This window comes from Anguilla rostrata, chromosome 9, assembly GCF_018555375.3.
Source record: "Anguilla rostrata isolate EN2019 chromosome 9, ASM1855537v3, whole genome shotgun sequence".
NCBI lineage: Eukaryota > Metazoa > Chordata > Actinopteri > Anguilliformes > Anguillidae > Anguilla > Anguilla rostrata.
The window spans coordinates 5,662,164-5,683,644 of NC_057941.1; the positions used below are offsets into that span (position 1 = coordinate 5,662,164).

The following is a 21,481-nucleotide window of genomic DNA, read 5'->3' on the forward strand; positions in this document are numbered from 1 at the left end:
TCTGCAATAGACACAAAACGAGACAATAATGATAATTCAAGCTATTGCTTTTTGAAGCATCGTACAACAAACATTCCCTGTATTTGGCCTATACCGACTCTTCACCCCACAGGCTTGTAATCTCACTATTCATCACTAGCCTGAGTCTTCATCCTCCATTTAATTTCTTTTAAACATTTAACGTTACTAGCGGAGAGTGGTTATGCATAAAGATCCACAGAGTAATCGGCCACCGATCATTATCAGCCGATAATACTGCGTCCATCGGCCGATAGTTTGAAAACAACTGATAGTCAACTCTGATTATGTCCTGTCAGTCTAAAAAATAGTCTATTGTTTATTTGTAATTCAAAAGGGGGTTTTCATTTGCCTGTCAGATACAAAATAATTGCACTTCATTTTCCATATTCAGTGTTCCTGCTATAATTGTATAGACCTGGTGGGCTGCCAGGCAAAATAATGCTGAAGATAACGCCAAATATCTGTCTGTTTGGAAATAAATAATAATTTGGCTTGGGATATGAGTCAACCTTTGTGTTGTTGCCTGGGAAACTTGACACGATAAGTGTCACTGCAGTGTTTTATCAATGAACTGTTTAAGAACCTGTTCTTATACAGTTCATTGTGTTCTATACTGCTGTCAGTCCCACTGAACTGTGGTCAGTCCCTTTTCTTATCCCTAATCACCAAAGTGAAAGTAAGTTTCTGATATTTAATATTTTCTCACAGAATTGCAATTTCACTGTTATGTCTCTTGTTTGCACTGTCAATCTAACGTTACTGCATTGTGTTGGTGTGGTTGAAGGTTGTTGTAATATTTCTTCATTCGGTGCAAAATCCCTGACTTGTTTACATTCTGGACAGACGTGACTGCAAGTAAATCTATCACTGTTACCCCTCGCAGCTCTTTCGACACAAGCAGCGCCGAAAGGTTTGATCTAAATACAGTGACAGCATATAGCCATATATTTTTTCCCAAATGGTATTTTTCAAAATAATTGTGCCACCATGGTAACACATTTCCTACGCTTGCTGGTCAGGCACTCTTCTCGGTAAGAAGAAATTTTAGGACAGTGCCAGCAACTCCCTGGCTCAATTTTATGAATGCAATAAACGCAGTGTATTAAGTTATCCTTTCCTTGTGATAATTTAAAACCTTGAATATACAGAGCAAACAGAAATTTGAAAGCAAATATAAATAGCAGAATGCCTGCTGCACTATCCGTCCACGTCAATGTGCCACCCTGTGTGCCACTTATGGGGTTTTTCAGTGCGTACCACCAGGCCCGTGAAAAAGTCTAGGGAAACAGATATTTCAGGAATGCACTTTCAGTTGGAAGAATGCATTTTAAGTTGGATGAATGTAAAGAAATGTTATTAGAATTAAATGTTTGTTGTGGTGCTTTATAGATGGGCAAGGTTTTAAATTGTTGTTCATAAAAATTATGGAAGCAGAACCACCAAACAATCGTTATCGGTATCAGCCGATGTTCCCACACATAATCAGAATCAGAATTGGTCAGAAATCAGTGCATCCCTAGTATCCCATGTCATTAAAATGTGAAAAAAAAGTAGGAGAATCACATTTTAAACAATGTGCAAATCGCAATGACCATGAAATTCCAATCTGTGCATTTATAGGACTGTTCAATTGGCATATTTCAGTTTCCTCTCTGATTTATTTCCATATGAACGTGGATCGAAACAGACCTGAAAATATCCGATCCCATGTGCTTTTTTTCCTGTTTACATGTTCATAATGTAAATCTTGATCTGTGCCACATGCAAGCAAAAAATCATAATGGGGTCACTCTTACCTGGCGGTGTAAACATAGCCTAAACCACCTTTGAATGCGAGGTGAGACAGTGCTTTTTGTTCTTAAAGCGAAGCAGAAACGGGCAGAGCGATTCTAAAATGGAGCTTGAGGCAGAACGAATACTCCTAAGAGCAGATGGCCTTTGAAGCAGGAAGCACCTTCTGCTCAACACCAAAAGTTGTCATCGTTGAGTGTCCCCTGCAGTTTTCATTGGTGAACAGATTGAAAAACAAAGCACGGCGCTTACTTACGCACTCGCAGAAACAGAAAAAAGCTACTTCCTCATAGAAACACTGGTGACCAGCTTCCAGCCCTCTCTTCCCTCCCTCCCCACCAAACCATGGCGTATGGGAGCGGAAGATTGTTCGTTATGATTGTTGTTCTGACAAGTGGTCTCTGTGTCCTGTGGGGAAGCCACAGCCCTCTCTGACAGTGTGAGAAAAAAAAAAAAAAAAAAAAAAAAAAAAAACTCATCCCACACATGAATGAGCAAACAGGATGGAAAGGCGCTGCAGACGTATACACACTCTGGAAAAAGAAAAAAATTAACCGGGGGGAGACGAGTGCAAGCTTTGAGCTGCCAACGATAAACAGGAGAAAATATTCTCGGGGGGGTAGAATATGAATATAATTAGTAGTTTGCTTGGGCCTACTCTTTTTGCTCATTTAGGGACAGCCTGCTTTTTAGACTGGCATACTGTTATCAGACACAGTTGACAATCATGGAAATAGTAAAATAGAGTGAAAAAAGAATCTGAATGATGTTGGAATGCAGTGCCTCTAGATTCAATACCTGTAATTTTTACAATACTTCTTTATTATATTAGTACCTTAGAGGAATCATCAAGGCTATCCTCTTGTTTAATTGCACCAGTTAAATTAATAGTTAGTTCTGTTGTCAGAGCGTTCCATACCCATATGTACTGTTTCATCTTTTATATTTTGCAAGGTTAGGCACTGATAAAATAAAATTCAGCTTTGCATATTCACTACCAATTAACAATGGAAATCGGTACAATTGGACTGGGGCTGTCAGCAGCCACTTGACGCATTCTCATCAAAATACTGTCCTCCAATTAGAAAAAATGCTCAGCTTTCAGAGCTGATGTTCCCACATATCCAGTGCTTTTCAAGTCTTTCAACAGCTTGATGCAATTGCGCATATTGCACCACTGGCCTTACATTGTGAAAGTATTTTCAAATAATTCCATTAAATCAAACACTTATTATTGGATTTTATAATTGGATTATAAAATTCAGTATTTTAAATGGTTTTTTTTTTTTTAAAGACATATTTGAAAGTAATTGCAAATACATGCAAATGCTCCTTAAATGTATTTCCAAATACATTTTGTAATTGAAATGCTTAGTATTTCTAAATGCTGTATTTCAAATAATTTCTAAAAACGTATTTTAAAGTAATTAAAATACTTTAAATATGTATTTGACCCAGGTCTGAAGCACAATCTGTAGACAACGCAATTAGAAGGACAGAAAAAATTAGTAACAGAATTAATCTGCGGCACACAGACAAGAGTAAAAAACTGTATTGAACAGAAACCTCCTGTGTGTGAACCACCTCTGTGTGAACCGGGGGGCAATTCACCTTAGTAGCTGAAGGTATGCTGGAATGAGACTTGAAAGTTTGATTACTAAAGTGTCGGTAAGAGAATTAAGAAGCTCTGGGGAGAAAACTGAGCTGTTATTTACACAGTGAAATGCAAGCACTTGTGACATTTACATCTACAAACACAAAAGCACAAATTAATGTCTGTGGCAGTCAATGTAACCTAGGAACAGCAATGGATGTGGGAGAAGGCACAGGTTACCCATGTGGGTACATGACTGCAAAAAGACTGTAGAATTGTTTATGTTTTAAATACACATTATCTGCATACTATTTTCTTCCAATTAAACACTAATGCACATGCAGTTGACACATTGATGCCTGCACTTCAGTAGACAGCCACAACAAATATGTTGAAGGATGCAATACCCCCATCAATAAGCACAATTCTGCTCAGAATTACCCAGAGAGCCATTACATGTAGTTTGATTACTGCTACTATGATTATAACAGCTGCACACAGGGCAGCTTCGATATTGTGTGGGTGTCAAAGCAAGAAGCCGGCCCCTGTGATAGAAAAATTATACTTGTGTATATATATTAATGAAAAATTGGTTGGGAGAGAAGAACAGGTGCAGAACCTTGTGTGCCTCAGGACGTGTTTGTTTGTCCCTCCTCAGCCACCCAGGGTTGTACCCCCCAACCACAAGATCCTTGATGCACACAGCTGCAACGTCTTAAGCCCTACTCACACGGGACTAGTATTACCTAGGGACCTCATGTGATTTAGAAATTACCTCCCACGTCTGTGTTTCGTGCGGCGCATTCGCATGGGATAAGCGAAGTCTGTATTTTACTCGAATTTACTGACATTATCTCCCCGGATATGATTGAAAATGTCAAGGCTCTGCTCTGTGTAACAGTGAAATACAACCCCAAATCACTGAGATGCCGATTCGCACGGGACTAATATCACCACATGACCTCTGTATTTGGCAAAATATGGTAGGTAATTTGCGGTGGAATTTTTACTTTACAAATTACGGACATGGCAGATTCGCACGGGATTAAGATCACAGACGATCTCCGCAATTACTACAAGTTACTAGAGGTCCCCTGGTAATACTAGTCCTGTGCGAATAGGGCTTTAGATGGCCTTTTTGCTTATCAGCTTCAAATCACAAGACCCAAACCCCGGTAAAAGAAAGTCCCTGAGCTGCAACTCGGGACACTGGGTAAGAGTGTTCTCATGTATGCTTCTGTTTGCAAACATTAAAGCTTGAACTGAATATTGTGAGTCTCTTGACTCTTATCACCAATGGTGGATGCAGATAGAATTTCCACCACAAACCCATGGAGTGTCCATCGGATTCAAAATGATTTTGTTTCTTTGGTATCAAACTGAAAAAAGGCTGACTGCCAAAACCAATAAAGGCCGACCAAGAACATGTTGCGGACATTTTTTTCCCCTTTTATACTTTTGGCAGTTTTTCGTCACCCTGTGAGTGATGTTGCAATAGTTCTGCAATGACTGCTGCTAAAGCACAGACACAAATGGCAGAAGTGGCATTATTACATACCTCTGCCGATGCTTCCAAATAATGCCCTGAATGCTGTCAAATTCTGTAGTTCTGACTGTGGTAACCGGCAGTAACTATTGAATCAGCGAATGCGATTCTGTCTGTTCTCTATCAGATATGCCCACTGTGAATCCTTCCTGAATTTGCTAACCGAAGTCTCAGAACTATACCAGTACATACAAGTACATATAAAAATAATGATTTACCGATTGCTGCCACTATTGCACAGGCTCTCTGAATTGTACGGAAATAAATTGCAAGAAGGCCTAGCCTTTAGGAATATTGCAATCTTCCCACCGAGGGACCCCATGGTGAAAGCAAAGCTGGGTCTTGCTGTGTGGATCCTGCAGAATGATGTGTGTATCAGATATGGGCGAGTCGTCACCCTCTGTTTAATGCCAAAGCGTTTCCACTGCAATCTTTGATGTCAGCAAGACATAGGAGTTGTGAAAGGTGATTGATTTGGTTCAGTGAAGACCATGAATGATTGTACCGCAGGTTTTTCCTGGTATAAATTGGCAGGTGACTAAGACAATCCTGCTGGAGCACTCAGATTTGTGATAGGGAATGAATGAATGAATCATTACATTTATATGGCATGTTTTCGAATGCTCAAAGTGCTTTACAGTGATGAGTGGGAACTCCCCTCACCCACGACCATTGTGTAGCACCCACCTGGGTGATGCACGGCAGCCATTTTGCGCCAGAACGCTCACCACACATTAGCTAAGGTGGAGAGGGTGAGCGGGAGTGGGGGTTTTGGGAGACCAACCACGACTTAACAGGGGGGTTCTTTAAGCTATTCACCAAAAGATAGAATAACCACAAAGTCTCAAGAGACAAAAGGACAGCGGAAAAATAACGGAAAGGAAAACAATACACCTAAGGGAGAGTATCCCAAAGAAAAGCTCAACAACCCACGTACTGGGTAAAAAACTAAAGCTTAAGGAGTATGAACTTTCTGAAAATAAAAACTGCCTGAGCAGAAAACGGAGCAACTCAAAGAAAACCGACCTCGAACCGAGGCTGAAAAGTAACACCCTAAAGAAAGAATTCTGAGTTTAGGTTGTGGCACTAACTTGTTACCAACAACCTATTAGCTAAAGACTGTTGTGCTAATTTTATAGCCACAACAATCCAGTATCACAACTCTCAATCCTTTTACCTTTTACCTTTTACCTTTTACCTTTTACCTTTTACCTTTTACCTTTTACCTTTTACCTTTTACCTTTTACCTTTTACCTCGCTTGATAGATTACCGGCTCTCGTGCAACATAAGTGACACTGAAGCAAAGCTTATCGGCTTGCTCGAGGTTTAAATAGAACGCCAACAGGTGCAAATTGTAAAAAGAAATTTGCATGTGTATAATTCAATCAACAAAATGGAGAACTCAATGGCCGTAATAACTGAAGAAAAGGCACATAAAAAAACCAATGGCCGTAATAACTGAAGAAAAGGCGCAGGAAGGAAAAGAAATGGTGGTAACACCCAAAACCATGACAGAGGGTCATAACATTTTTTTTTTTTTTGCCAATTAAATCAGGGGATAATTAGGTGGCAAGTTTGAGAGAGCCAGATTGGCAATTTAGTGGGAACAGGCATTAGAAATCAGAGAAAAACAGAGAAAAACAGTCATAGAAGTGGTGAAATGGTACACCATAGGCTGGGCATTGGCAGATCTTTTTATGGATTATTGTTCAAAATGAGAGTTCAGTGCAAATTGTTTTGACATCAGGTGCCAGCAAATGACACATAAAATGTAATATGAAATAAGTCCCCAGGGCCAACACAACATTTTCTTAGCAAGAGGCTATACACATGCTTGCAAAAACCTCAGTAAGTCACCCCTGTCCTTTCACAGATGGTGTCAGAGTAGTGGGAAGTACAAAGCGTGGGTCAGGTGCAGCACAAGTCACTTTAGTATTGTTAGTCTGTTGTTTATTGAGATAAGACACCAATAAGCCCACCAGCAGAGTTGAAACCTCTATTAATTGGCATTGTAAAAAGCTTGCTCAAGCATTGTATCTTTGGGCTGGCACAAAATAATCAGTGTTTCATCCTCTTTCTTCAGATGCCAGTGTTCCCAGAAGTTATAATTAGGCTTTGTTTAAAATGTTTGTCTTTTAGTACTCCCTTGACTTTGTTGTGCACTTAATAAATCAGTGCAGGTATAGTATGCCATTATCAAACACACTTGAGTTTGACAGCATGCAGTGTTTGCGTCAATGGCACATTCACCTCTGGCATGTCTTAAAGGTTGTCTGTGAACAAACCATTTATCAAGAATGAAAGCTTAGAAGAATTTTGATGTCTGCATTACACTTGATATTATTTTATGTGTGTATGGGTGTGTGTGTGTGAGCAGGCAAGGGTGCGCATATGTGTGTGTTTGTTTAATGACTATTTGGTAAAATGCCAGGTCAGATTTGCCAATTACTTACTCATGTTCTCAGCATTATAAATTTGATTTGAGTCAGACATAAATCAGCATGATATAAATTTGATCAACCTTTCGTCAACGAGTTTCCCTGACCAAGAAAAAAAATATTTCATTACATTGAAGAAAGAACAGAAATGCCATGCATCTGCACCGCCATCTATCAGAATCGCATCATATCAAAATCAGACCATCTAAATGTCCTGTTGTTCTTCATGAAGTCAGCAAGAATGTTAACCTAGCCTTTTGTGGAGCAGAAGAATGTATCTCAACCTGTCTCTTCTGTGTACTGTGTGCACTGGGTTACACTGCCAGGAATAGAGGACAAACTGTCAGGAGAGAGAGAGTTGAGTTACAATGGTTTTCAAAGACCAATGTGTTTTGCAGGCAAGCTGCTTTGTCTGACTGCACAAGCTGTGAACTGTGTTTGGTATTGAAGCGGTGAATGGGCTTTTCAGCACCACAGGCTACATATTCCCAGCACTTGCTATTTTCACTACAGTTCTTTTAGACATTCCAAAATGCATTAAAACTCCTGTTTCTTTCTTTTTTTGCCAACAGGGGCTCAAACCAATGGATCACAATGGACTCTCAGATCCTTATGTTAAACTGCACCTGCTGCCTGGAGCCAGTAAGGTAAATATTTCCTTCTGTGGAATCAAATGTTTGCTGATGATTCTGGTTAGCTCTGGCTGGGCTCATACAAGTGCTGGGTACATATATGAAAATGTCTTCCAGTCATGTTTTGAGGACTTTACTGAATCTCATCCATAAAGAGGATATACTGTAGTAATTATAATTTGATTGGCTTGAATTATTGATTCATTGGTTGTTTATTTGGTTGATCTCTATGTTGGATTACTCAATTGGGTAATTGGTCGTTCGATGTATGCATGTGTGACTGGTGTTTATTGTTCACCTGTGCCTCATGTCTTCCTCCTGTTCTGGCTTATGCCATTCTGACCTGAAGTCTTGTCGGTGCATTTCAAGAGGTCTGACTATAAATAAAATCTCTGTATAGTCCCCCCAGGCCATAAAAGCTCCTTCCCCTGTCTGTCCACTCCCAAACCAAAAATGATTGTAGTGTCTCTTATTGTAATTCATAAGCATTTGTCCTTACTGTCACTACCAAGGGCATAACTTTAGTTAGAATATTGGGGGGTGAGGGGGGCATTGAAATGCATAGCCTATAGCCCCCCTGTAGAGGGGTCTGGAGGCATGCCCCCTCAGAAGAATTATTTTAAAAGAACAGCAGTGAAATTATCTTTTCTGCTGAATTCTGAGGCTGGGTGTTTATCACATAAAATATTGGTTGAATTTGTGGAGCAGCCACTGCAAAGTTGTTGAAAATCACAACAAAAAAAAAAACTTAAAAAGTGGAAGAAATAATGAGTTTAAAAATAAATGTTTATTTATTAAATTAATTTATAGATGGCATGCGTGAGAAACAATTAAAATAACAAGCGCAACTATAGCAGTAACAAGGGCTTGAAGTAAAAACAAGCACGAAACCGTCCAGACCCACGGTGCACCTCCAAAGGTCGTCCGTGAGTGAGTGAGTGAGTGAGTGAGTGGGTGCGTGGGTGAGTGAGTGAGTGGGTGCGTGGGTGAGTGAGTGAGTGAGTGAGTGAGTGAGTGAGTGAGTGGGTGCGTGGGTGCATGGGTGAGTGAGTGGGTGCGTGGGTGAGTGAGTGAGTGAGTGAGTGAGTGAGTGGGTGCATGGGTGAGTGAGAGCCGTGGGAAAGAAATCAATGGGCAGTTGCCTGGTGGCTAGGAGCTGTGGCTATGAGTGACATACATTTCTGTTGCATTTACTCACTTAATTAGGTCCATCCAAAGCCGGCCCTAGGATTTTGGTGGCCCTAAACAAACCTGTGGGCTACGTTCGAGCGGGTGGGGGGGGGGAATTGGCTGCTGTTGGGGGGTCGTTCGCTTGGTAAAATCATTCTTACATTACATTGGTTCTGTTGCCATTCCGTTTAAAATTTATACCGCTAGTTCCGCGATAGGGGATGAATACCGTAATTACGAAAATAACGTTATTTACCTTAGATAAACATTGGATCGTGTGGCCCCCCCTCGTGGTCGTGTGGCCCCCCCTAGCGGTTGTGGCCGTAAACAACCGCATAAAGCATTTATGCCACGGGCCGGCCCTGGGTCCATCGTGGAAAGAAAGAGCATGCTTTTTGCCTTTAATTTAGCACCAGGAGTGCCCGACCATTCCGTGGGCTTGAAATAAGTCTGGGTGCCGCCTGGGTCATATGACACAGGAGTCTTCAAATGGTAAAGGTTCGAATAGACAAGCTGACAAAGGTTGCCTGCCCATTGTCCTAGATGAAATATCTGTGAGATTTTAGACTGTCAGAGTAAGAAATATTTTAGTTTGGCTCGGCATTCTAGGCAATATATTGTTACAACCTGAATTGATTTAGAATAAATTGATAGGCTAAACACCAAATTAGAAGTCTACACTGTTTATAGTACAGTCACTTGGTGTCATTTTGATATCAATAATTTGAATATGTTGAAAACTTGTTTTTCATGAGATATCATTTCCTTTTGAACTGTGTTCGTAATGAGTAAGTGATAATAATAATTCATATATAAATGTAGGCTGTGAGAGACATGCCTATGTTGCACTCGCAGAATGACGACAAATCTTCCAGTGCCTCATATTTTAATGAAAAGAAGCAGTTGTTCTTTTTCACTGCAAACAAAACATAATAGCTTTTAGCTGACCACATATGCAGACACTTGCTTTCAGCTGGCTTAGCTTGCTAGTATTTCAGTAAAGCTTGCTGCCAAGCACGTTACAATACTTTTCTGTATCGCACTCTTTTTCACTAACAGAAACGATTAACCACTTAGCGCAAACCCCGTAGTGTAGGAACTGCCCCCTGTGCTTCTGTGACATATTCAGCCCACATCAGTCATTGTAAAGTTTGTCGTTAATCAGCAAGTCGGTTTCTTGATTCAGGCTTCCTTTTTGACACAACTCTTTGGAGTATAAGGACATAATGACTGAACTCTGATTTCCGATGCAGTCCGGGGGAATGCACGTACATTCGAAATATTCCAACAGGTGCAGGATAAAAAAATAGTTAGTAAGAAGAGAGAGTATATCAGCACACTGTTTTTTCTGCTCCATAAATGATTTAATGGTACAACATTTCGACCTAGAAGGTCTTCGTCAGGTACATCAATCACATGTTCTGGTTGATGTACCTGACGAAGACCTTTGAGGTCGAAACGTTGTACTGTACGATTTGAATCACTTTGGGAGCAGAAAAAACAGTGTGCGGATGTACTCTCTCTTCTTATGAACTCTGATTTCACCCATCCTCTCCACATGCGTCAAGAGGCATCTCTCCTACTGAGCAGACATTGCGGAAGCCTTGCCCGCCTGTGGCCCTGCGATCGCGTCAGTGACACAGTGGTGTGAACAGGCTGGCGTGAAATCATTTACCGGCACAGAGAGCCGTGGGATTGATTCAGCCAGTGACTCTGGTGGGGGGATAGAATAGAAAATATGCAGTTGTCCTAGCTTGGGCTACTGTACTGTGGTTTCAGAGGTTATGACTTTTTTGTGTTTTATGTTTAGAACATGGCATGGCATTACAGGGTTGTGAGGTATCTTCACAAGAAGGTAGGGGCTTTGGCTCCATCACATCCTTATACGGTTTGAACATTTGTATTTGTATTATTAAACGTTGGTTGCATTGCAAAAAAAAATAATAATAATAATAATACATCTAAGTGATTTCTCATACCACTCACTCAAATGGTAACAGCCATCTCTGTCTCTCTTCTTCTTTCTATGTCTTTTTTTTTCTTTTCTTTCTTTTTGACTTTCCTTCTTCTTTTTCTTCATTGTCTCAGGCCAACAAACTCCGCACAAAGACCTTGCGCAACACCCTAAACCCTGTCTGGAGTGAGACCTTGACTTACTATGGCATCACTGATGAAGATATGGTTCGAAAAACACTCAGGTACTCCATCTGGCACATTTACATTCAATCACATGGCCATTACTCAGCAGCTGTTCTATATGTACAGTATTATCTAAAAAAAAAAAAATGTTTTCGCTGTTCAAAAAGCATTGTCTATAAGTCATTAATTAAAACCTGCTAAATCTACATGCCTGCTGTTAGACGTATTGAAAGCTAAATGAGGCCAAGTTACAACAAACAATATTGGGTACCTTAGCTCACAGAAATTAAACAAGCTTTATTCTAAAGCGATGCTACCTATGCTGTTTCCTAACTTATTTAATATAATTTGGCCCTGTGTTTTCTCATTCAAACTTTGTGTCAAATGCCGATCGTTTGTAGTTGAAATAATGTGCAATTCAGCTGTGTTTCGCTCACAGACTGTAGAGAAATATGGACAAAGTGTCTGTGATGTCACCCATTGACTCTTCATGAGCATTTGAGGAAAGTACCTGGATGTCCATCCTCTTCCATTGTTACTGTTTACAAAAAACATGAACTGTCATCTCTATTTACACCTCTTTTATTGAGAGACACACATGTGGTCAAACGAAGGTGAAACCAACAGATAAATTTATTCACATCCTACAAGAGTATGCTCATGCTGCTACACTCTCTACCTACCTGAATACTAGTCATCCTCTCTTTAAAGATGAGTGAGGTGAAACCATTTGAGGAGCTTGGTTGGAGTTGGGTGCTTAACCTTTTTTAGCACGGGTGCCCTGGTTTTAATTATGATGATTGTCATCATCTCAAAACCTCTCTATAGTGCATGTGTCTTGGGTTGACAGTTGGCTGCCCTGTGGACTGCTCCACACAGCCTTTCCAGTGACGGGCTTTTAACAAAACACAGAGGCTTTCAGAAATGGCATGCAGAGGAAGATGCTGCAATTGTCATGTTCCCTAGGCCCACCCCTGTCAGCAAGACAGCTATTGACGTGACATGTTGCTTTGAAAATGTAACTTTATTGTGCAGGTGCTACCATTCAAGTTCTGACAGAGTAGGAGAGATAAACCCTTACAGCCCCTGCTAGCCCACACCAGCTAGGGGAAGTAAACAGTGGGTTTGCTACACAGTCTAGAAAGTGACTGGGAAAACCTGCTGGGTAAAATGAGGGGGGGGGGGGGAAAGGAAAGTCCATTTTAGTGCTACAGGAGGCTTGGGCTGGTTTCAAACATTGTCCATGCATTCTGGGCCCCAAGGTGAGCCTTCATGAGCCATTATTGGGTGGAGCTGTAATGCCTGGCCAACGAATGACTGATCTGGTCCACAGAAACGTGGACCCTTCATTGCTCTGCTCTCCTTTCCCTCTCACCTGGGTGGGCGGAAGCTAGTGAGACAAAGTCAACCAGACGCAGTTGGCTCTTTAAATCGAAGCAGATAGAGGCAGACAGAAAGCAGTCAGTCTGAAAAGATTTGGTTCTTTAGTTTTGTGCCTCTTGCATCTGCATTTATTTGCATAGAGACCAAGCAGGAAGCCACGGCTGCTGACCCCATTACCACTTGTCAGGTGGAATCGCCAACACCGACAATGCAGACAGATCACTGATTGTGGGTCTCTCTCTCTCTCTCTCTCTCTCTCTCTCTCTCTCTCTCTCTCTCGCTTGCTCTGTAATTAAGAGTTTCAGGTGTTTGTAATACAGCAGAACAGTTTCCAATAACTATGACTGGAATGCACAGGGCTTCCTTCACTGTGAAATGAGATTAAAAAGTATGAAACTGAATTGCCATTGAGACATTACACTGTAATCTAACTTGTCATAAATGTGTTAGTCATTGCTTTATTCTCTTTGTCCCTTCAGAGGACAAAGAGAAGTATGTGAGCATAATACAGGACAACAAGCTGAACTGACTGCTTTTAGCAGTGAATGATAATGGCTGCTTACATATGTCTGGAGGACAGTTGTGCAGACAGTGAGCCATGGTTTTGTTGCTTATTTGGCCACCTATAATGAAAAACATCACAGTTTGCTGTTGGCTCTCTGACATGATCAAAATCTACAGAATCGGTGTGATTGTTTTGTACTGTATGTGTTTTTAACGGTTTGGCTGTAATAATTTGATTTAGTTTCCAAAGTGAGTTCACAGACAAAAGAAAATTAAATTCACAGAAGCGTTAGTATGAGATGTTTGTGTGTGTGTGTGTGCGCATGTGTCAACAGGTGTGTGTGTTCATGCATATGTGTGTGCAAATGGGAGTACAGGTGCCTATAGTGGGTGTGTGTTGTGTGTGTGTTCAGGTGTGTCTGTGGCAGCATGTGTGTGTGCGTTTTCATGCATCTGTGTGTTGTTTAGGGTGAGCCCACCTGATGATTCACAGGCAGTTTGCGCTGGAGATTTTCTTTAGAGTGTCTTTGCCAGTTTCCATGGAAACAGAAATCTCCTTTGCAGACCTTGCCTTCAGAACAATTCCTATCATCCATGCAAATAAATACCTAACAAAATAAGTATCCCAAGTGGTTGTAACCAAGGAGGGCTTAATTTTTTATTGAAGAACCAGCACACACTGGAATATTGGCGCCAGCCCCAACAAACCTGTACACAGCTCTGAAATCCCTCTCATGTCTGTGCTGATATAAAAGTGATAAAGAAGGGATTACTACGTCTGGCTCCCACCATCAAACCAACAGATCTTTTGACTTTATAGCGATTCCATCTGAGCAGATTGGAAAATAAAAGAGAAGGGAGCATGAAAGGCGGAAGGCAGAGCAGCAACAGACAGAATCAGATACAGATAGGACAGATAGCTCCCCTTCCCTTGGGGCCCCTTTTTTGTTGTCTTTATTGAAGGAAAATTTATGTTTTGGCCCCAGTCTTTACCTTGCCAAATTCAGTCTTCTTCATCCAGGCTGGATCAAAGAATCAAGGGTTCAATTCGATGGGAGGCATTGCAGCAAAATCAACTATTTGGAACGTCATTAAGAAGAATGAGAGCACTGCTGAGCTCCATAATCCCAAAGGGACCATAATAATAATACTAATAACAATAATGAATGGAGCTCTCCAACTGATCGCCTGTTTGATTGACTCTTTTTGTTTAAAGAAATATGAAGTAAGGAGAATGGAGCCCTGAGAATGTCAATAGCAAAAGAACAGTTGGCTGGCTTCCCTGGAGTGAGCTGCACCATACCTTGAGTACCTGATTATCAGGAACACACAGCAGTGTCATCGCTCGAATGCAAGGGGGCTCAGGTCAGGGTCAAACATATTCCCTCCAATGAACAGCAGAATTTTAAAAGAATGACCACCTCATCCATCACCATGTAAGTTCTTTATTGAACACCAGTTTGTGAGTAAGTCCCCAAGATCTTTGATAAATGTAGGCTACTTGCAGACTCCGGGTTGTCAAATAACGATAATAAGTAAGTAATAATAATAAGTTTTCCCTGCTGTACATAACAAAGTTTTCAGGGCAGGCAAAACCACAATACATGCTTTGGCTGGCAAAGGCCTTCCATACCGAAACAAACTCGCGTCTCCATCCCTTGTCGCCGAGAGATTCGGGTACAACCGTAGCTTGGCTCCGTTGAAACTGACAGATATTTTTACTATAGCTGCTCTCAAAACAGCTTCTCTTTCTGGTTATTTTTAAATGTGTACCAGTACACTCCTTGGGGGACTGCCGAGTTCTGGCATTGGAGCCAGCAATCTGTGCGCTCATTCAGTGTTGAGAGAGCAGCCCTCTTCGAGGTCCACCCATTCTGATAACGTATTACAGAGATACGTAGTCAGAGCTGTGGGGGTCTCCAAATCCTCGGGCAGACCAGTGATTTTTAGATTCTTATGTCTGCCCTGGTTTTTTCAACCCTCATATTTGGACTGGAGTTGTTCAATGGTTGTCCCCATAGGGAAGACTTCAACATTATGAAATAACGGCTGGGTGATTATGTTTTAAAGGTAAACTGTGTAGTATGTTCAAGTGGTTAGGGAGCGGCATGAAGGTTACCTCCTTCACTTCCATTATAATTTGCAGCTCATTAGCAGGAGCTGCATGTCCAGTATGACGCGAAGGCTGGACTGTTTCGATCGACAACATCATCATGAGTCTGAAATCAAGCTAGATGTCAAACTAACTATCCCTTTAAAAGCTAGGTAGTGTTGCTGTCACAGTTATTTCATCACAAAATATTCCTTCGCTCAGATGATGGATACATAACTCAAGCAGTGGCAAGAAAACACTCCCTGATGGGAATAAGTTCCCACAAGGAACTTGACTAGAATTGGGGAGCCCATCCTCCACTGGCCAGCCGTAAAGTAGAGGTAGAATGGGTAGTAACAGAAATGTAATAAGGGATCAATCACAGCAAAGAATCAAAAGAATCAAGAGCTGGTTACATTTGAATCTAGCAGGTAAAGTGGAAAGTTCAAATGAAGGCTTGTGTACTATGTTTGTTCATAACAAGCGTGTTCACATGCAGGGGGGCAGGGCAGTGCATCCACCTTGGAGAGAGTCTTTCTCCAACCACTTGGTTAGCCAAATTCATCATCCAGAGTCATTCTGCGATGTCCTTCAGTGCAGAACTGTCCACTTCACCGTAGCGCCGTGAGCGTGACAAGTAAACATCACAATGTAAACTTAACTATGAGCTCCACAGGGGCGCTCGCAATGCATAAATAATTAACGATGAATGTGAAATCTTTGAGCAGTGAGGAAAAAAAATTCAGTAACAAGCAATGCCTCAGTGGCTCGAGGCGCTGTCTCATAATGACTGGTCCGTCTGGTCTGGGCACTGCAGGAAAAGACGTCCTTTAATCCGCCGTGTTGTCGTTGTGTAATCAGGTAGGCACCACACACCCTACGTGGCCGCACACTTGAACCTCCTCGTTGCCCAACCTTTAAACCAAATTGCAATGCATTATTCATGTATTTACTCGAGTGTAGTTTGGACATGGAAATAGGTTCCTTTACATACTGGTCCAGTAATTGAAGTCGCATTAATTCATTAATTAAAAAGAAACATTTGGAATTGGAGCAGGCTATATGAAGAACAAAGGGAATAGGACAGGTTTATACCCTTATCCCAAGAGAGAGCCAGTCAGGTCTGTTTGACTTGTAACAAATTGTAATTATCTTTTGCTTGGTAGCTGATGCCCGGGATTTGAGTAGCTGCTGTGACCCCTAGTTCCTCCTATGATTCATTCATTATGATTATATTTATGATTCATTTGCATATTAATTGTTTTATAAAGATAAGCATATTTTTGAAATGGGAATTTCAGGCAAGTGCTGCGAATATAAAAGCCATCTATACTGTACAATACAGATTAGAGAAATCTGTTTATCATTCAATAATGTTTTTCTTCCAGTCCCAGATTGACAGCATAATTGAAGTTGCCTCCTTTTCCGTCCTTGCACAGACATCTCTTTTGTATCTGGAAAAAGGTACCTGTGGGTTATGCATGATGTCACAGAAAAATCCAGGCAAAGTTCAGCCATTGTTCAGCAGGAGAGCTACGATTGAAAATCCTAAAACTATGATTTACAGGTAGTCATTGAGATATGACTGTAACTGTTTGAAAATATATGTTTTTATTAACAAATGTTTTTGGATCGGAAGTCTAGCATATTAACTTGTCAGAAAAGTTTAGAAACCTGTAGTCCAGCGTTACTTGGGAACAACTCCTACAGTGCCAACCCAGCCCGCACCTTCTGATTCATTTAATGATCATATTTTTTTTATTAGATTGTCACATGGTGAAAATCACTTAATTTGATTGGCCATTCACTGGGGAACAGACTGAAATACAGGCATTTGAGTGCCTGGGTATGTGCACTGTATGTGTGGGCCATTTCTCAAAGAGAGGCGTAACTCATATTTAATTAAATGTACTTTTTGTCTTATTGCCAAGAGAATGGACCCCTGTTGCTTAATGGGACATGCAGTTTGCACCATTTAAATAAGTACATATATTCTATGGCCTTGTTGTTGCTTATGTGAGCACACACATATTATATGACCAGTGGAGTATACCTAAAGTACTGCGTCCATGCACAAAGTAATTTTACTCATGGAACTTCACTTCAGTTTAATCAAATGTAATGAACTTTCCGCAATCTCGGACCATACGAAATCCTCCTGGAGCATGTGCAGTTCAGTGCTGCCCCTTGACCGATCCCATCTGTTAGCCCACCTGCCTTTTTCTAACCAAAGCTTTATCCAAAATACCAGATAGGACAGAGAAGAGCCTCTCTTCGCGGTCTGAGCAACGCTGGACAGAGAGATGGGGAAGAGGGGGTGGTGTTTATTATATGTATTGCTGCAGCAGAGACTAGCACTGCAATCCTCTGTTGAATCAGAGGGTGAGAGATTGCATTGTGAAGGCACATGTAACAGTGCCAATGTATTATTATGTTTGAGATGAGGCTTTACAGGACAAGGATTTACTGTACATACATTCTGCCTGCGAGACAAAGCCAACTCATATAGACCAGCGCTGGCAGAAAGCATAGATCGGCTGGTTAGCAGGCTCTAATTTTTCTCCAGGTGTGATCAAAATATGACCCCCCCCCATCCCAAAACACTGGTTCCCGAATCAGTAATACACACCCAGTGCTAACCTTAACCATTTGGCCATAAAACTGAACTTGATAAAAAGGTAAAAACTCAGGGAAACTATATGTCTCCACCTGTAATGTGGGGTAGAGGGCTGTTGAAGATTCCCAGCTGCTGCAGAGCAGGTGACTGACTGACACCATTGGGCTCTCTTCTGGATCCGGCTGCCGTGCTTCCTTAACTGTCCATTGCACCCATCGGTGCATAAAGGAGACGGATTGGGCAAGCAGTGAGGAACAGGCAGGCTGGGAGAGAAAGAACAGTGGCTGCTTAGGCTGTCATTGGGAGAAGCAGAGGCCCTGAGGATAGCTGCGAGTTATAACTGGATCATTCCTGCTAGCTCTGCACTGGCCCTTCCAGGCTGCCTACAGTACTTTCTGATAGAGGCATCAGTCAGGTTACAGAGCATTATACCTTTGACCAAATCCAGCAATGAGACAGATAATCCAGTGATAGCAACTGTTTAACCTGTTGTTGGTTTTATATTTTTAAAAATCAAGCCACCCTTAATGTCAGGTTAAAGTAGCCTAAGGCTTTGATTCAGTCCAAGAAAACATGGTACACAAAGGCCAGCAGAGCCCGGCAGGGCTTCACCCAGCTCCACGTGTTCCAGGCAGAGATGGAAAATCCAGGTTCAGAAAGTAAAATCCTCCCCAGTATTTTGTTCCAATCATCCTAAATTTGCTAATTGGCATACGTCTTCAACCAGGAGGTAGAACTATTTAGTGAAATCAGCTGGCTGAGTTCATGGATGGAAGAAACGCATGGCAGGGCTTTTACTGACTAACCCCTGGACTTTCCACCTCTTATTCCAGGAAACCAGCGGCTGCTGTGTTAAGGGCACTTTCAAATTTGGCCATGACTCAGAAGCTTTCTGCCTTCTGACCTTCACATTGACCAAGCATGAAAAATGAATGTGCTTCCATGCTGATTAAAAGCTACACACACGCTGCCCTTGAGATTCGTGATGTGGTCTCCTTTTGTCTCCTCGGAATCCAGTCTAAAATCATTGATCGAAATCTGAAAAGCACTGCATACTGGTTAGCTACTGAACTACAGTATAATGGTGAACTGCAGCGTAGGTCCCTGTTTTTATTGCTTTAACAGGCCCGGTTAAGTCAGGAGCACCATATCATTTAGAGAAATATTGAGGATGTGATGATACAATTGCATTAATTTGCAGTTGTCATTACATAAGCATAGTGAAGTGAGTTTTTTTTTTTTTTTTTCCATACACAATCCAATACACAGTTTATCTGTATAACAGATTGTTACGATGGAATGAACATAATAATCTGCACTACCATGTGAGCTCCCACTTGTTTACACAATGCCACTGTAACACAACTGTACATGCAGGCTCTCAGAAAAAATGTTTCAATAGAAGAAAATGATTGATCACAATATTTGACAGTCAGTGTGTTCAGTAGTGAAATCACCATTGACAATTTATCTGGACTATTTTGGCAATGTTGTGCATTTGAACAAGCCAACAGTTAATGAAGTTCCAATTAGTGTGTTTAGATCTCACATGATATATAAGTGCTTCTAGCTTTATTTGCATGAGGTTAAACATGTTTGTTTACTTGTATTGCAACTGTCTTGATTAAAAGTAAACAGATCATTTCATTTTAAATACATCTAAAACCAAGATTTATTTAATTCTTGTTGGTGCAACTAACCAGTTTCCACAAATAGAAATGTCACTCCCACTCTGGGACTAAATATATAAAAGTCTCTGTAAATGGATGAACCCCAGTATTCAGAATGAAAACCTTTCCATTACAATTGTGTGTGCATACGCATACACACGCAAAGTTCTGTTTGAAATGCAGTAGCTCAGGTGTTTGTAAATTTGGCTTGTAAATTTGGCTGAGCACTACAGCTGAGCAAATATGTGCTCTGAACTGTGGAATTTGGCTGTGAAAAGATTATAAAGTCATCTGTAATAAAATAATATCGTATTTTTGGCCGGACCGCAACAGTGGGGCCAGTCCTACAAACGCGAATGTCTGTGCCTGAGTGAGTGAGTGAGTGATGAAGTTACAGTATTGGCCGGCCAAGTTATAAAGTTACTCCGGCTGGATGAAGTGTGTTAGGTCCAGCCATATACTAGGTTTTGACCTGGTCTTGTTGTATCAGTAGTGTAATACAGAATATTTGTCTCCAGAAAAATTTGGAATTAAATAATACCACATCAGACCAGAAAATATATTCTTTTAGCAGGAATAATAAAATGTATGGCTTTGAGATTGTAGACAGTACTGTACAACATTTCTGTGACAATCTATGTTGCGCAGATTGAACAAAAGTCTGGCATTATAGCCCAGAGGGAAATGAGTTCTACCAATCACAGCTGAGCTTTGTGTGGTCTTTTTTAGTGTGAATATTGATCACATGTACCATTGTGATAGACATGTATTTGTCCATCACATATTTGGGCAATTTGGACATTTAATTAGCGAAACAGCAGATGACTATTTGATTTACTTGAGGCCAGTCCTTTGATTAAAACACATTATACGAATGAAAAGTAACGATTTTATTAATATTTTGATGATAATGTGTACCACTGTAAATCAATGCAAAAATTACTGATTGAAATGTATCTATTTCATTGTATGAATGATTATGCATTTCTCAGTTGTATAGAACATGTATTAAGAGGAAACTCTATTCAGTGCACATCTCTGTCAAAGGTGCAACTCAAATGTTTTTTTCTTTTGCACAAAATCATATCTCTTCATAAACTAAATGAAATTTTACGTGGTTAAAAATAATAGTTATACGTATAATGGCCTGAAAGGCATAGGATTTGGTGAGTCAGTGCAGTTGAGAGATTGTAAGACTTGAGCTGAAGTCTCTATAGGAGAAATAGGCCTTTCTTCGCAGCCTTTGGCACTGGAACCATATACACTCACTGGCCACTTTATTAGGTGCACCTTGCTAGTACCAGGTTGTCTTCTGCTGCTGTAGCCCATCTGCTTCAAGGTTCGACGTGTTGTACGTTCAGAGATGCTCTTCTGCATACCTCGATTGTTACGAGTGCTTATTTGAGTTACTGTTGCCTTTCTATCAGCTCAAACCAGTCTGGCCATTCTTCTCTGACCTCTGCCATCAACAAGGCATTTTCGCCCAGAGAACTGCCGCTCACTGTATATTTTCTCTTTTTCGGACCATTCTCTGTAAACCCTAGAAATGGTTGTGCGTGAAAATCCCATCAGCAGTTTCTGAAATACTCAAACCAGCCCGTCTGGCACCAACAACATGCCACATTCAAAGTCACTTAAATCAACTTTCTTCCCCTGAAAGAAATTCTGATGCTTGGTTTGAACTTCAGCAGATCGTCTTGACCATGTCTACATGCCTGAATGCATTGAGTTGCTGCCACGTGATTGGCTGATTAGATATTTGCATTAACGAGCAGTTGAACAGGTGTACCGGTGAGTGTATATGTTTGGTGTATGGTGTTTCAGTTCCCACCTTGACCTCAGCCTCTCACCAGAGAGCATTTCAATGTGCTAACACAGAGGGT

At 41.0% G+C, this 21,481-nt stretch overlaps 1 protein-coding gene across 4 annotated transcripts in view; it reads left to right on the forward strand.

Annotated features, from left to right (window-relative positions):
- doc2b (double C2-like domains, beta) overlaps positions 1 to 21,481 on the forward strand; it is a 191,428-nt gene that overhangs the window by 147,107 nt on the left and 22,840 nt on the right. For 3 of the 4 annotated variants that reach the window (XM_064349921.1, XM_064349922.1, XM_064349923.1), the window contains 2 exons: positions 7,964 to 8,038; positions 11,282 to 11,391. In XM_064349921.1, the coding sequence (XP_064205991.1) occupies positions 7,964 to 8,038; positions 11,282 to 11,391 (185 nt within the window). Of the gene's footprint in view, positions 1 to 7,963; positions 8,039 to 11,281; positions 11,393 to 21,481 lie in introns of those variants that run through there. The other variant, XM_064349925.1, reaches the window with a different exon arrangement.